At 43.4% G+C, this 17,827-nt stretch overlaps 1 protein-coding gene across 1 annotated transcript in view; it reads right to left on the reverse strand.

The window, feature by feature from the left end:
- The window catches only part of ACADVL (acyl-CoA dehydrogenase very long chain), a 47,753-nt gene that overhangs the window by 18,991 nt on the left and 10,935 nt on the right, over positions 1-17,827 (reverse strand). The window contains exons 4-7 of the mRNA XM_075194452.1: positions 15,158-15,230; positions 6,174-6,238; positions 3,872-4,006; positions 2,838-2,982 (exon numbers count right to left, since the gene is read on the reverse strand). Coding sequence (XP_075050553.1) covers positions 2,838-2,982; positions 3,872-4,006; positions 6,174-6,238; positions 15,158-15,230 — 418 coding nt within the window. The remainder of the gene's footprint in view (positions 1-2,837; positions 2,983-3,871; positions 4,007-6,173; positions 6,239-15,157; positions 15,231-17,827) is intronic.

A 17,827-nucleotide genomic window follows, 5' to 3' on the forward strand; every position in this document is an offset into this window, starting at 1 on the left:
TCACCTCAGTCCAGTTCTTGTCCTTCTATCCTGGCTCTACGATACATCTTCTATTCCCCTCTCATCTCAGTCCAGTTCTTGTCCTTCTATCCTGGCTCTACGATACATCTTCTATTACCCCTCTCACCTCAGTCCAGCTCGTCCCACTATCCTGGCTCTGATACATCTTCTATTCCCCTCTCGCCTCAGTCCAGCTCTTGTCCCACTATCCTGGCTCTACTACACATCTTCTATTCCACCTCTCACCTCAGTCCAGCTCTCGTCCCTCTATCCTGGCTCTACCACACATCTTCTATTCCCCTCTCACCTCAGTCCAGCTCTTGTCCCTCTATCCTGGCTCTACCACACATCTTCTATTCCCCCTCTCACCTCAGTCCAGCTCTTGTCCCTCTATCCTGGCTCTACTACACATCTTCTATTCCACCTCTCACCTCAGTCCAGCTCTTGTCCCTCTATCCTGGCTCTACCACACATCTTCTATTCCCCTCTCGCCTCAGTCCAGCTCTCGTCCCTCTATCCTGGCTCTACGTTACATCTTCTATTCCCCCTCTCACCTCAGTCCAGCTCTCGTCCCTCTATCCTGGCTCTACGTTACATCTTCTATTCCCCCTCTCACCTCAGTCCAGCTCTTGTCCCTCTATCCTGGCTCTACGTTACATCTTCTATTCCCCCTCTCACCTCAGTCCAGCTCTTGTCCCTCTATCCTGGCTCTACTACACATCTTCTATTCCACCTCTCACCTCAGTCCAGCTCTCGTCCCTCTATCCTGGCTCTACCACACATCTTCTATTCCCCTCTCACCTCAGTCCAGCTCTTGTCCCTCTATCCTGGCTCTACTACACATCTTCTATTCCCCCCTCTCACCTCAGTCCAGCTCTCGTCCCTCTATCCTGACTCTACCACACATCTTCTATTCCCCTCTCACCTCAGTCCTGCTCTTGTCCCACTATCCTGGCTCTACTACACATCTTCTATTCCACCTCTCACCTCAGTCCAGCTCTCGTCCCTCTATCCTGCCTCTATGTTACATCTTCTATTCCCCCTCACACCTCACTCCAGCTCTTGTCCCTCTATCCTGGCTCTACTATACATCTTCTATTCCACCTCTCACCTCAGTCCAGCTCTCGTCCCTCTATCCTGGCTCTACCACACATCTTCTATTCCCCTCTCACCTCAGTCCAGCTCTTGTCCCTCTATCCTGGCTCTACCACACATCTTCTATTCCCCCTCTCACCTCAGTCCAGCTCATCCCTCTATCCTGGTTCTATAATAAATCTTCTATTTTCCCCCTCACCTCAGTCCAGCTCTTGTCCCTCTATCCTGGCTCTACTACACGTCTTCTATTCCCCCTCTCACCTCAGTCCAGCTCTTGTCCGTCTAACCTGGCTCTACTACACATCTTCTATTCCCCCTCTCACCTCAGTCCAGCTCTCGTCCCTCTATCCTGGCTCTACCACACGTCTTTTATTCCCCCTCTCATCTCAGTCCAGTTCTTGTCCCTCTATCCTGGCTCTACGATACATCTTCTATTCCCCCTCTCACCTCAGTCCAGCTCTTGTCCCTCTATCCTGGCTCTACGATACATCTTCTATTCCCCCTCTCACCTCAGTCCAGCTCTTGTCCCTCTATCCTGGCTCTACTACACATCTTCTATTCCACCTCTCACCTCAGTCCAGCTCTCGTCCCTCTATCCTGGCTCTACCACACATCTTCTATTCCCCTCTCACCTCAGGCCAGCTCTTGTCCCTCTATCCTGGCTCTACCACACATCTTCTATTCCCCCTCTCACCTCAGTCCAGCTCGTCCCTCTATCCTGGTTCTATAATACATCTTATATTTTCCCCTTCACCTCAGTCCAGCTCTTGTCCCTCTATCCTGTCTCTACTACACGTCTTCTATTCCCCCTCTCACCTCAGTCCAGCTCTTGTCTGTCTAACCTGGCTCTACTACACATCTTCTATTCCCCCTCTCACCTCAGTCCAGCTCTCGTCCCTCTATCCTGGCTCTACCACACGTCTTTTATTCCCCCTCTCATCTCAGTCCAGTTCTTGTCCCTCTATCCTGGCTCTACGATACATCTTCTATTCCCCTCTCACCTCAGTCCAGCTCTTGTCCCTCTATCCTGGCTCTACCACACATCTTCTATTCCCCCCCTCACCTCAGTCCAGCTCTTGTCCCACTATCCTGGCTCTACTTCACATCTTCTATTCCCCCTCTCACCTCAGTCCAGCTCTTGTCCCACTATCCTGGCTCTGATACATGTTCTACTCCCCCTCTCACCTCACTCCAGCTCTCGTCCCTCTATCCTGGCTCTACCACACATCTTCTATTCCCCCCCTCACCTCAGTCCAGCTCTTGTCCCACTATCCTGGCTCTACTACACATCTTCTATTCCACCTCTCACCTCAGTCCAGCTCTCGTCCCTCTATCCTGGCTCTACGTTACATCTTCTATTCCCCCTCTCACCTCAGTCCAGCTCTTGTCCCTCTATCCTGGCTCTACTACACATCTTCTATTCCACCTCTCACCTCAGTCCAGCTCTCGTCCCTCTATCCTGGCTCTACCACACATCTTCTATTCCCCCTCTCACCTCAGTCCAGCTCTTGTCCCTCTATCCTGGCTCTACTACACATCTTCTATTCCCCCTCTCATCTCAGTCCAGTTCTTGTCCCTCTATCCTGGCTCTACGATACATCTTCTATTCCCCTCTCACCTCAGTCCAGCTCTTGTCCCTCTATCCTGGCTCTACCACACATCTTCTACTCCCCCTCTCACCTCAGTCCAGCTCTTGTCCCTCTATCCCATCTCTACCACATGTCTACTATTCCCCCTCTCACCTGAGGCAAGTCGAGGCAAATATTTTTTCTTCTGCTCATCTGTACCATATAGAAGGATTCCTTTAAATCCAATGGACTGATGAGCTCCTAAAGTAATGCCCACACCCAGGTCATGCAGTCCTACAATCTCCACCAGTCGAGCATACTAATGGGGGAGAGATGGAGGGAGAAAAGGGAGAACCGATGATTAGTTTATGCACAGGAGATATGCAGGATAAAAGCTTTTTAAAAAAGAAATTGGACAGAGCACTGCCTTACTCCTCTGACCATATATTCCAAGCAGAATCTGCTCTCTATATCAGAGGAAATGCTTCTGTATCACTTTCAGAGAAGCTCTCCCTAGTTCCTTCCATAGAGATGGAGATCTACATATATCAGTATATGGTGACCGCTGTACCTCCGGATTACAGGCCTAATTGTCGGCGAGATTGAGAACTTTGCCACTGTGGTCTACATGAGGACGACGTTACTGGAACCTCTCTGGAACGCACTGGCCTAGTGCTTCACTGCAGATGGCGTCCAGCTGGCATGCTAATGGCCATCTCGGCTTATACTTATTGCAACCACATCATGGTATCTACCTAGAGCAACCCATAAAACCCAATCTGTATTATAAATGGCTTTTCCATGCAGGACATTAAGTGAAACCAGGTATGGTAAGTGGACATATGAGAAGTATGATGGCTCTACACGTCCTCTGCGTTATTACATGGGGTCAGAGACCACCACCCTGGTGTTAAGTGACCACAGTAACGTTATGGCTCTCCTGCCTGATATGTGGATCTAGGAAAATGCTTTGCGGGTGGACTATGTTATGGATGAAGAGATCACAAAAATGCCCCAAGAGTGATTCACCTTTGTGTCCCATCTGTATAATCCTCGTACACCCAGACAGACAGCTGTGACATGACATGATGTCAAATACACAGGACACAGGCTAGTGACCAGCCTATAATATACACTGAATGTAATGGAAACCTCTTACAATGGACACTGTATTTTACCCCCTTCCCCAATATTAGGCCTATCACTACCTGTGTGTTATTCAGCCCCATTCCGCCCAGCTCAGCTGGGACCTGCAGACCGAACGCCCCAAGCTCTTTCAGTCCAGAGAGGCTCTTGTCATCCACCCGCTGGAGGTCATCATTCAGGGTAGGGTCATTCACCTCCTAAAAGAGAAAATCAGAAGAACTGGGTGATAAAGCAGGAGAAATTATTATTATCGTTTATTTGTTTGGAGCCACAAGGTTTCCGCAGCGCCGTACACAGTATGAACAGTAGACTATACAGGGTAAGACAGTACAGGACAATAAACACAAAGTACCAGTACTTCAGAAACTTCAGGCAGGTAAATACAGTAGAGACGGAGCGGAAGAACAGGTGAGGAGACAGGAGGGGAGAGGGCCCTGCTCATACGAGCTTACATCCTAAGGGAGGGTAAACAGACCAGGTACATAAGGGAGCCAGTGAAGCAAAGGGGAGAGAAAAAAGGGGCCGGGGGAGAAACAGAAGAGATGAGAGGTTAAGTAGATGGTTGGTAGGCCTTAAGGAACAGGTGAGTTTTAAGTACCCGTTTGAAGGAGCACAGGTTGGGTGAGAGACGGATGGTGCGAGGGAGGTCGTTCCAGTAAGGGGGGGCAGCGCGGGAGAAGTCTTGGATTCTAGAGTGAGAAGAGGTGGAGGAGAGGCGGCGATCATTGGCCGAGCGCAGGGAGCGGGCAGGAGTGTGAATGGAGAGGAGGTTAGAGATATAAGGGGCAGTAGACTGGGAGAGAGCCTTGTAAGTGGTGGTAAGGAGTTTGAAAAGGATTCTGTAGGGGAAGGGGAGCTAGTGTAAGGCAAGACAGAGAGGGGAGGCATAGGAGGAGCGGCGTGAGAGGAAGATGAGTCTCGCAGCCGCATTGAGTATAGAGCGGAGGGGGGCGAGGTGGGAGGCCAGTATGGAGGAGGTTGCAGTAGTCGAGGCGGCAGATGACGAGAGCATGGATGATAGTTTTGGTGGCATCCTGAGAGAGGAAGGGATGGATGCGGGCAGTGTTACGGAGTTGGAAGCGACAGGCTTGGGCGAGGGATTTAATGTGGGGGGCAAAAGAGAGAGAGGAGTCGAGGGTGACTCCCAGGCAGCGGAGTTGGGTGACAGAGGAGATGATTGTGTTATTAACAACGATAGAAAGGTCATGGTGGGATGGGAGTCTGGGTGGGGGAAAGACAATGAGTTCAGTTTTGGAGATGTTAATTTTAAGAAAGCGTGAGGACATCCAGGAGGAGATGGCTGAGAGGCAGTCAGTTACACGAGAGGGGAGGGTGGATGAAAGATCAGGAGAAGAGATGTAGAATTGAATATCATCAGCATATATGTAATACTGAAGACCAAACGAGGAGATGAGAGCCCCAAGTGAGGAAGTGTAGAGCGAAATGAGTAAAGGTCCAAGAACAGACTCCTGAGGGACTCCTACAGGGAGAGGGGAGGGGGTGGAGGAAGAACCAGACGTGGATACTGAGAAGGAGCGGTTAGCAAGGTATGAGGTGAACCAGGCATGGACAGAACCAGAGAGGCCGAGAGAGAGAAGAGTTTGCAGCAGGAGGGGGTGGTCCACGGTGTCGAAGGCCACGGAGAGGTCAAGGAGAATAAGTATAGAGAAGTGACGCTTGGATTTGGCTGATAGGAGATCATTAGTAACTTTAGCCAGGGCTGTTTCGGTGGAGTGGAGGGGGCGGTAGCCGTATTGGAGAGGGTCGAGGGAGTTGTCAGAGAGGTGTCTGGTGAGGCGGCTGCAGACAATCCACTCAAGTAATTTGGAGGCATATGGGAGAAGAGAGATAGGGCGGTAGTTTGCAAGAGAGGTGGGGTCAAGATTGGGTTTCTTGAGAATAGGGGAGATAAGAGCGTGTTTGAATGAGGATGGGACAACGCCAGAGGAGAGTGACAGGTTGAAGAGGTGAGCGAGGTAAGAGCAGGCAGTAGGAGAGAGAAAGTGAAGGAGGTGGGAGGGGATGGGGTCGAGAGGACAGGTAGAGGGTGGAGAGGAAAGAATAAGGGAGCGAACTTCTTTGCCTTGTCCATGTCCATGTAAATATCTCATCTCCATGTCCTCGAATGTCCATTCTCTTGCTCAACTTTCTCGCTTCTTCTCCTCTCCATGTCCCATATCTGCACCAATTTCTCTCTTATTCTCCTCTCCATGTCCCATATCTGCACCAACTCCTCTCTTCTTCTCCTTTCCATGTCCCATATCTTCACCTCTCTTCTCCTCCTCTCCATGTCCCATATCTTCACCTCTCTTCTCCTCTCCCTCATACACAACTCTACAATTCTATATCTCCCCTTGTACTCACCTGGAAGAAACGAGAGACTGGATCGACCAACTCACTGAGGAACTGAGACTGCTCCTCACTTAACACTGTGGGCAGAGAACAAAAAGTCAGAAAGATTGTCTGTAAGTGTAAAGGGGTAAACAGGTGAAGTGACAGAGAGAGATGGATGAGGGAGATACATGACAAAGGTGGCAGAGAGAGAGTGCGGAACGGGGGTTAATTAGGTGTCAGAGGAAGAAAGATAAATCAGTGAGATAAGAGTAAAGAGAGGAAAAAGGTGAATACCGATACAGGTATTAGCCATGTTGAAGTCGTATAATTGGATGAACGAAAGTATATTGGTTTAATATTGGTTTGCCGTGCGTACTGCGAAGCGTACGCCACGTAACACGTGACGTGATGCGATCGCACGGTAAAATACGCACGCACACACTCGCATTACAACAGTTAGTTATTTATATCATTTCATATTGGTTCTGTTACACTGTAATTCAGGAGCAGATAGTATTCGGTTTATTATTAGTCTATATATATATATATATATATATATATATATATATATATATATATATATAGTGATTATATGTACATTGTAGTGTTATTAAAGGTTCAGGTAATAGGAAAGGTGTCATGCCTGATATCATATTGAAGCCCTAATCATCAGCAGCTGTCCGGTGCAGTCGGCGAAGAGATCGCACATTGCATACTTTAGTTATTGATATTAGAGAGTAAACCTTTGTATGATACTGGCTATGAAAAGGAGCAGACCCCCTGGAGAGAAGACCCCCACCTTTGGATTCCTTAGATTGAATCAACCTATTACCTGTCTGGCCTGGACCCACCCAACGTCTGGACCTATAGAAACAATCTACGTCATCTCTATTGTTCACAATGAAACACTTACTGTATATATATATATATATATATATATATATATATTAGCTGCATCTCACTGGGGCCTCAGTCAACTCTGACACAATATTCTAAACAGAATATTGTCCATCGGGTCCTGTGGGTACGCAGCGTGCGCAAGCAATTGCATTTGGTATGTATTATCTTTTGGTATTGGCTGTGCTGTACTGTACTTTATCATGATATAATGTATTGAATTGTTGACTATTTACATCTGCTAAAATAAATCACTTTGTGCTTTGGACACACATACAATTGATTGGGCAATGCTTATTTTAAAACAATAAAATTACTTTAATAATTTGGGGGCTCGTGAGTTAGGAGTTACGTTACCGGCAGGTATGCAACGCTTACGATATTCGGTTCCTCAACAAAGGGTGGATTGACGGACGCGTCGCATAAAGCAGGAAAGAATGTAATGTGTTCAAGACCTGTGGTTCACTGTGTGTTGCGAAACCGAATGTCCGTTGTTGCATAGACTGAAGGAACGCTAATTAGAATCTAGGGACAAGAAAGAAAAATGTTTCTTTTTTATTGTCGTTTTACGTTTTAAAGTGTATTGCATTGCTGTGCGTATGTGTACTTCCTGCTGTGCGTACGCGAACTTCCGGTAGATTTGCCACGTGGTTGAACAATCGTTTTGATAGTTATTATATGCATAGTATAATTACTTGTGAAAGCCTCTGAGACATTATTACGGTTGTTGGGAACTTTTAATTTTCTGCGCAGAAAAGGTGTATAGTGTGCGATTTTGTAACGTAGATACACTGTTATTATTCATTGTACTCAGTTGCTGTCTGACGAGGCGGATTGCCCAACTGAAGGACGGTATACAGGGCAGGTATACCGAATGCGAAAAACGTAGTTTTCGCAAAAGCGCTACCAATAGATCGCAAGGTTTGCTAATAATTAGTATTGGTAGGCAGTGCGATCTAACCGCACCGTTAGTGCGCATTGGTGAAGCAGCTAGGAGGAATTATGTTGGAAAGGCTGGTTGATTGTATCGACTTTGTTCTCCCAGCTATAATAAACTCAGCAGATTTTTGTGGTTGAGCCAGGGTATCGAGGAGCTGATAGCCCTTGGGGCCCACAGTGTTATTTCTGTATTAGGGATCCTCGCCTGGTGCGAGAAAAGCGAGTGAACGCGGCTAAAGGAAATACGTTCACCGAGCATTATAGATCTCTAGCGGTGAGTATAGCAACAGAGTTGAAATTATATTGCTCAACATGGGTGCTAGGCATACGCTAGAGATGGCCATTGTACTGCCTAAGGAAGGTCCTATTGAGTCAGCGAGATTTCTCATGTGTGAAAAATATGGTGCATACGCAACTATGTATTGTGACACGTGGGTCGAAATGACCAAAGATTGTGATAGGCCTTTCCCAACAACAGGGAGTTTTAATGCAGAGGTACTAAATACCGTAAAAGATAAAGTACGGTTGATTAAGTCAACGAAAGTGAGAAATACACATAATCATTGTTTAAAATCGTGGCAAATGGAAGGTAACAGAGCAGCGAACGAACAGCGGAAGTGAGTGTAAGGAAAAACACGTGTTCAGCGGAAGTAAGCGTACCGGAAACAAGCATTCCGGAAGTGTGCGTTGCAAAGCGTGGCGAACTGAGCGCAAACACGCCCCCGATAAATTCGGTCGGGGCGGGAAGTACAGCCAATACCAAAAATGTAAAAATGGTAACTAGTAACTTGTATGTTGTTTTAAGTAATGTTAAAAGTAATGTTTCAGGACAAAGAAGAGGAACGGTCCCACCAGCAGGGGCAGCTGCTGAAAGTGGTGAGAATAATGAAAAGGTTAAAACAGGGGGAGCCATCCATTGTACTCCAGCAGCAATTTCAGCAACTAGTTTTAATGATTTGGTAGACTTACATCCTGTCTGCACAGCAGCAGTTCCCAATGGGAAAGCAGACAGGAATAGTGATGTTCCCTTAAAACATGTAGCAAAGCATGATACATGCACTAGGTCTGAAACATTTTCAATTTTGTCTGATTTCCCTGATCCTAGGAAAGATTTGACCAAATGTCAGCAGTTTATTACATATTATGGTAATGTGTACGAACCAACTAATAACGATTGGCGAGTATTATTGAAGACCTGTCTTCCTCTCAATACTGATATACAAAAGTTCATTAATAATTGTATGTTGGAGGAAGATGAATCCTTAACCAAGGATGATAATCAGGACAATATTAGACATATAATCACACAGTTGGCTATATATTTCCCAGTGATAGTGGACTGGAGTAAAATTTTTAGTATCCAGCAAAAAGATAGTGAAAATGCAACAGACTATTTTTGCAGAGCTCTGATAGCAATGGGCAAATATACTGGGGTACCAGACATAAAAGATAATGTATATTACAGAGAGGTTGCTGTTAAAGTTCTAATGGATGGCCTCAGGGAAAACTTGAAAAGAAGGGTGCAAACTTCATTACCCTCTTGGAAAGGAACCACTGTAAGTGCTCTCAGGGAGTCAGCTATAGAACATGATAAAAGTATAAATAAACAGAAAGAGACACTAAGTGATAGGGTAATGATAGTAAGTATCCCAGCACTAGAGGGACTGCACACCCGACCACCAGTATACAACCCACATAACAGGAAACCCAGAATAGTGAGATGTTACAATTGCAGAGAAGAAGGACACATTAGGAGAGATTGTAAAAAAGAAGAGAAACAACATGAGTTGAGAAAGTGTTTTAGATGCACTAAAATGGGACACCAAGCACAGGACTGTACAATAAAAAGAGCGGAAGCAAAGAGACTTGGCCCATCTAAGGGGGAATCACATAGACACCCACAGAGACGGCGCACACAAGTCTCGGAGACTTCTCAACAGTTTCCTGTGCACCTCATAGCAGCCAATGCCTTGGGGGAGAATCATAGTCAACCCTGGAGGTTAGGTCAGACCTGTAGTCCTACAACCAGGTGGGGTTTAAACTGTGGTAAGTAGTAGTGTGCAGGAAACTGATTTTTAAAAGGTAACCTTTGTTGATTTTGTTTGTTCATTTTATGTTGTCAAATGTTTGTTTCCCTAAATCGCTAGCCGATGGCAAAGAATAGAAATGTTTGTTTTGTTTGCTGTTTTAAGATAACTATCTTGTTTTTCTTCTCACAGGTAAAGGGGACACAAAAGGAGTATAGACTTAGTGATAAAAAGGGGAGATAGAGAAATAGAAGAATCACTCTTGAAAGACAAATTAACAATAGACAATTGGAACACTCTTTTGTTTTACGCTGCAGTGTCTCATGATAATTTGTTTGGCTGAGAATCATTATCCAACAATGAAGTATGTACATACTTTGCTTCAAAATATTGTTTTATGTATCGCAGAGAAAATATGAGTCGCTAAGAGTACATTTTTACATTTCTCTATTATAAGTTAGGAAAGTCCATTGAAAAGGTATGTAGTCAATGTTATACCGAGTTCTTACTGAACAAATGACGGATGACACTGTTAAGACCCCCTATTCAAGTATGGGGAGGGGTCATAGTTAGCAAATAGCTAAGGAGAACAGTGGAATGAATACAGCCATTTCCCCATAGAGTCAGAGTCCAATCCAGCTGTCATTTTGTTGTAAAAATCTCCCTTTCTACATGTATGTTTGTATTCAAATCTTTGTATTCCCATCATTCATTGCTTTCCTATTTCTCATTCTTTACACAAAACGCTAGTCTCTCCCCCTATCTCTCTCTCTCTCTCTCTCTCTGCTCTGGTAGAGATAAAATCAGACACAGTCTCAACAATGGGGCTAAAACATATTTTTTATTTTTTTACATAAGACAAATTCAGAGATACACACACTAGATTGACATGAGTTACAGAAACAGTCAGGGGTTTTGTTTTCATGTGTATAGAAACTGCTGATTTTTAAGCAGAAAGGTTCTGTTGTGGAAATACGATTCATGTTTTATAGATTGCATATCTGTTTTGTTTTTTTTGTTTTATGATTCGTGCCTCCTGTACAAAAAAATGTGCCTTTATATGGATGCACAAAGGGTGGGGAGGACAGGAGGACAGAAGAATGCTAGAGGTGAGGCATACAGATATGCATCTCTGTATAGAACATTGGAGTAGGATTTTTACCACAAGATACGACATAATGTGAAACCCTAGAAAATGTAGAATTTTCATGTTTTATATTTTTTTCACTGTTAGACAGACATGTACTGGATACTGTTATATTTGAAGAAAGTGTTATAGAAAGAGACCCCTTTGCCTTTCCCACTTAGTCAAGTAGCTGAATATGAGGTACTGAGAATGACATGTGAGTTGGCAGAGGGAAAATCGATTGATATACATTGGTCTTTAGCATTTTTCTAGTCTAGAGGGCGATGTTGAGGTGACTGAGAAATCGTTTTATAGCAATACCAGCACATGATTAGGACACTACATAGAGGACTTTATACAGTGACACAGTTACCAACTGAAGTAGCTGCTAGTAAGGTCCACACTTACACGCACAACCATACATGGCTGTCACACCAGGGAGAACATAGCTGTCAAATAGACAGCAGGGTTTTATGTGACAGCTAACAAATCTATGTTTTGTTTTGTTTTTCGTTGTATTGTTTTAGTTTTAAAATGTGAACACTCACACACACACACATGCACGCATACACATATTGGTTAATATAGGAAGATTTGTGTTACCTGAAGAATAAACTGTCTGGAAGGTGAAGAGATGTGGTGAGGAGTCTGGCGGACTCTGGAGAGATGGACAAGGTAGACCAATAGAGCCATCCCTTATCCCTCCTGCTGATGGGTTTTCCTCCAGGTAAAACAAATACACGTCATCCAACTACCACCATGCAGGATCCTCAAGTATGCACAGGTGTACCAATGAAATATGTCTGGGTAGAGGTGTATTGAAATGTGTCTAATGTATTACTGTATCATACTCAAAGCTTTTGTTATTTAATGTGATAGTCCTAGAGTTATAATAGATGATAGGGGTATTCATGTTATTGATAATAGATGTATAATGTATGAGTAGTGGTAACAAATCACATACTTTCAGTTAGCCATAAACCAGTGTGAACATAAAGTAATGTTACTCGGTAGAATGAATTGAATAGAATAAGAGTTGGAACTTGATTGAAGTGCCACTAGTCCTTTCCCGCTACCAAGAGATCACCCCTGGGCAGACTCCTAACCTGTCAGTTTTTGAAATGTTCTTGACCCCTCGTGAGACGAGATTGTAACTGGGAGGCTAGGTTAGACCTTGAGAGGAGGTAAATAGTGAGACAGCAACCAAGAACGTCCAAAACACTGTTTCCTGTAAGGTCACACTAACTGTCAGGATGTTGGATCGGGAGAGTAAGTTGTGGAGCAGAAATTTCTTAGGCTCAGGTTATTTGACAGACAGGTACCAGGTGTAGGCTACCAGCATCACGGCTTCAAGGGTAGCAGAGACACACTGGTGCCCATTCCACCCACTGCAGAGGGGCCAACACTCAGAGAAGGGTCCAAGGGCACTCATGAGTCTGTACTGGAAGGCCTCTAATGCAGTTTAGTAGCACCTGAGCCAAAGGCTAAGACTGTTGTCCAGCATGAAGCCTCTTTTGTGTTCTCTCATTTCACTCTCTTCTCGGGACGGTTAATTCTTTTGATTATTAGCAGGTGACAGAGACTGGTTCAGGTAATGATAAGGAGGTATTGGGGAGGAAGAAGTTAGTAGCATAATCATTCCAGTCAATTACTCTATTCAATTCAGGGGTAAAGGAAAATTTAGAAACCTTGGAGCTTGGAGAAAGTGCGAGGGGCTATTGTCTGAGTAGCATTACGTCCATAAGTACGGCGACCCCATAGTTAAAAAAGAGACACACCCAGCGATGCCAGTCCAGTAATATTCGGACTTGAGCAGGCATTCTTGAGAATGATTATCATTCTTGGGAGGGTAAGGTTTTAGACCAAACAAAGTGCTGGGTGTGTTCACGCGTGCCTCAGTGATTATATCAAGTAGGATTAGTTCTCTTTCCACTAAATATTCTTGAGGTACCCGAACTATAGGCGGGAGGTCACTAAGGGAAAAAGTAGGACACCTAGGTCCCTTAGTCTGAAGTCTCCCAATGCTTTACAAGCCGATCACTGTTAAATCTGAGTATTGAGAGACTGGGAAGAACGAACAGACAATAGTCCGCCCACAAGTGTTGATGAAAAGAACTGATGACATTATTAGAAGTGTGTATATTAACGCAAGCTGAAGGAGATTGCATATGACATTATTGATAGACATAGGATGATGCTATTGATGAACATGAAGTGTTTAAATGTATTCTGAGCTTAAAGACATGCGTTGGACAGAAGAACCTGTTAAACTTGAAGAACTGTAGTAGAGTATTCTGTATAGCTGATACACGATCTACTGTACCATGTACCTTTCCAAATAATGTATTAAGTGTTTTATTGCACCCTTGAAGGGCATACAAAAGGTTATCTCCAAGCTCCAGAAGTGTACGGTTTATAGTAGAAGAAGAAATCGTTTAGAGGATTAAGACTTTCTCTTATGATAACTTGTTTAGATCTACGAACAGCATGGACATACACCAAGGGGGATTTGTATTACATAACAATGAAACGTGGTACCGAGATCCTGCATATAACATCTTTAAGGTTTATTGTACTATCAAAGGGTGGACTGTTGAAGTCGTATAATTGGATGAACGAAAGTATATTGGTTTAATATTGGTTTGCCGTGCGTACTGCGAAGCGTACGCCACGTAACAAGTGGCGTGCTGCGATCGCACGGTAAAATACGCACGCACACACTCGCATTACAACAGTTAGTTATTTATATCATTTCATATTGGTTCTGTTACACTGTAATTCAGAAGCAGATAGTATTCGGTTTATTATTAGTCTATATATATATATATATATATATATATATATATATATATATATATATATATATATATATATATATATATATATATATATAGTGATTATATGTACATTGTAGTGCTATTAAAGGTTCATACACTTGCGCTTCCGTTCATGCCCATAGATGTTCATAACCAAATGTGCTATCCATCATTGGTGGTGCTGTGAGGAAAAACGACATATCTTAGAACTCTGATACATACTATCATTCTGGTGGTGGACTTGAAAGTATTAGATCATATGTTTACATAATACGCTATGTGGTCTTGTATGTTTTTTTTGTGTTTTTCCATACATGTACACATTTCATATGATGACATCTTTGAGTCCTAAGCGAGGAATACCATCCAATGATGAATAGCACATTTGGTTATGAACATCTATGGGCATGAACGGAAGCGCAAGTGTATGTACTCAATTTTTGTATATATCTATGTGATTTTGAATTAGTTGTGGAAATTCTAGAGTACACACGCGGCTGCATGCCGAAGTGGAGCGCCTGATAGAATTGATTATCTATTCTATATATTATTAAAGGTTCAGGTAATAGGAAAAGTGTCATGCCTGATATCATATTGAAGCCCTAATCATCAGCAGCTGTCCGGTGCAGTCGGCGAAGAGATTGCACATTGCATACTTTAGTTATTGATATTAGAGAGTAAACCTTTGTATGATACTGGCTATGAAAAGGAGCAGACCCCCTGGAGAGAAGACCCCCACCTTTGGATTCCTTAGATTGAATCAACCTATTACCTGTCTGGCCTGGACCCACCCAACGTCTGGACCTATAGAAACAATCTACGTCATCTCTATTGTTCACAATGAAACACTGACTGTATATATATTAGCTGCATCTCACTGGGGCCTCAGTCAACTCTGACACAATATTCTAAACAGAATATTGTCCATCGGGTCCCGTGGGTGCGCAGCGTGCGCAAGCGATTGCATTTGGTATGTATTATCTTTTGGTATTGGCTGTGCTGTACTGTACTTTATCATGATATAATAATGTATTGAATTGTTGACTATTTACATCTGCAAAAATAAATCACTTTGTGCTTTGGACACACATACAATTGATTGGGCAATGCTTATTTTAAAACGATAAAATTACTTTAATAGCCACTTGCAGCTTCTACAATGGGGTTTCCTCCAAATATCAGTAAGGATTATATACGCTGCTCTCTTACCTGAGGGGTAGGGAAAGACTTGATCAGTATGAATCAACCCATTGAACATCCCCACAGCAAACGAGAGCGACTCCTGTAGAGAGAGAGAGAGACAGACAACACACGTATGGACCAAATATCAGAGTGGGCTGTATAAAGGAAGTACTCCCAAAATTACATACATTCCCTGTGCAGATAAGTGGGGATGTCCTACGGCTACCAAAGGGGCGTGAAAACAAGAAAACCCTCAAGACAAAATCAACCGGCTCTTTAAGAGACAGTTTAGTAAATGTATGTTGTGATGACAGTAAGGGAAAGTGTCTTCTACACTCAGTCAGGAATGGAAAAACCGCCACAAATATGAATTATATCATTGTCATAATTCTCTAACCTACGTAGCAGATTAAGATGGTTTAGACCATAGAGACCAACTATAAAAGGGACTGTGCTGTTCATGGGGATATCATTTTCTAGCTTAGCTCTGGCTAAGGGACACAATCGATGTTTACCATATAGTAATTTCAACTGAGATCTCTGGACAAATATAACATTTCTCCAAACCTGACAAAGAAGAAAAAACCCCATAACGACATAGGTGTGGCAGGTTCTGACCGGCCACCCACACCAGGATCTAAAATCTGAAGGGAGGAATTACAGATGTCTGGAGAAGAGGAACCCTGCCAACTGACCAAGAATTGGGCAGCTGTCCCTCTGCACTAAGTACTCAGAGCTGCTCAACGATAAAATCTTCATCCTTTCGAATGCACTATAAAAAGTTTGCAGGCATTTTAGCTCACAAGCTTTCCAAATTGTTTAATTAGAAACATAGAATTTGACAGCAGATAAGAACCGCTTGGCCCATCTAGTCTGACCATTATTTTTTTTTAATAACCTATGGTAACCTCAAACCCTATTTGATCCTTTAATCTTTAGAAGGATATCCTTATGTATATCCCAAGCATGTTTAAACTGCTCTACTGTATTAGCCTTTACCACCTCTGATGGAGGCTATTTCACTTATCCACTACCCTTTCTATAAAGTACATTTTCCTCAGATTTCCTCTGAACCTACTTCCCTCTAGTGTCAGTGCATGTCCTCGTGTTCTAATACTTCTCTTCCCCCCAGTGTCAGTACATGTCCTCGTGTTCTAATACTTCTCTTCTCTTCCCCCCAGTGTCAGTACATGTCCTTGTGTTCTAATACTTCTCTTCCTTTGTAGAATGTTTCCCTCCCGCACCTTGTTATATCCTTTGATATATTTTAAAGTTTCTATCATGTCCTCCCTTTCCCTTCTATACTCAAAACTATACATATAACATATTTTAGTCTTTCTGGGTACCTTTTGTGCTGTAGGCCATGCACCATTTTAGTTGCCCTTCTTTGTACAGTCTCTAGTGTATTTATACCCTTCAGGAGATACGGCCTCTAGAACTGAACACAGTATTCCAGATGAGGCCGTACCAATGACCTATACAGTGACATTATTACTTCTTTCTGCTACTGATTCCTCTCCCTATACAACCAAGCATCTGACTTACCTTCCTCATTGCTTTGTTACATTACTTACCTGCCTGTAAGTCACCTGAAATAGTGACTCCTAGATCCCTTTACTCCTTAGTAGTTTCCATTATAGTACTATTAATACTATAATTAGCCTTTGGGTTTTTGAGACCCAAGTGCATGATTTTGCATTTTTTTGCATTAAACTGTAGTTGACCATTCCTCTAGTCTACCTAGATCAGCGATCATTTATTTTACCCCTTCTGATGCGTCTACCCTGTTGCATATCCTTGTGTCACCTGCATATTTTCCTTTCAAAACCATTTGCAATTTCACCAATAAAGATATGGTCCAAATACAGAGCGTATTCAAGCCTAGAGGGTAGGACCTTCGATACTGCCACAACGAGGGTCAGGATTTCACTCATCCCTAAAGAAGACAAAGACCCATACCTTTATAACAACTACTGGTCAATCTCCGTGCTAAATGTAGACTTCAAGATTTTCTCTAAAGTCCTGGTTAATAGACTTAATGTGGTCTTACTGTCCCTGATCCATCTGGACCAGGTAGGCGGATCATTGACTTAATTCACCATGTAAATTATTGCAGATTTCTATCTCTTTTCCTCTTCTTTGATGCTGAGAATGCCTTTCATCTGCATTGTGCAGACCTTTATGATGAGTACTTGCCTTATATGGCTTCAAAGATAGGTTCCTTACAGGTGATTCGGCTTTGTATCGCAATCCCTCAGCCTTGGTCCTTGTGAATGGGTGTACATTCTCTTCTTTCCCCATAAGTAGAGATGCCCTTATCGCCCCAAATTTTTATGTTGACTATCAAGTCCTGGTTGTCAATAATAGATCCAACCCAGAATAAAGGTGACCTTTAGCAACTATGAAATAACTCTCTACACTGACAACATCCTCCGAACCCCGATCTCACTCCCAAACGTGTTCAATGAAATCCAGCATTGTTTGGCTTTATCAAATTTGAAGGTAAGACTTTATACTTCTTCCTCCTTCTGAGGAGAAGGCAGCTCTTAAAATTTAACCTTCCCACCTCACTCGCTCCTATGACCAGCTGTACGCTGCAAACTTCCCCTCTTTATTTTCAGCCATTAAAACTGACCTATTAAAGTGGGACAAGCTCATTATCTCCTGGACGGGAAGAATAAACTCCCTTAAAATGAA

The sequence above is a fragment of the Mixophyes fleayi genome, unplaced genomic scaffold, assembly GCF_038048845.1.
Source record: "Mixophyes fleayi isolate aMixFle1 unplaced genomic scaffold, aMixFle1.hap1 Scaffold_376, whole genome shotgun sequence".
NCBI lineage: Eukaryota > Metazoa > Chordata > Amphibia > Anura > Limnodynastidae > Mixophyes > Mixophyes fleayi.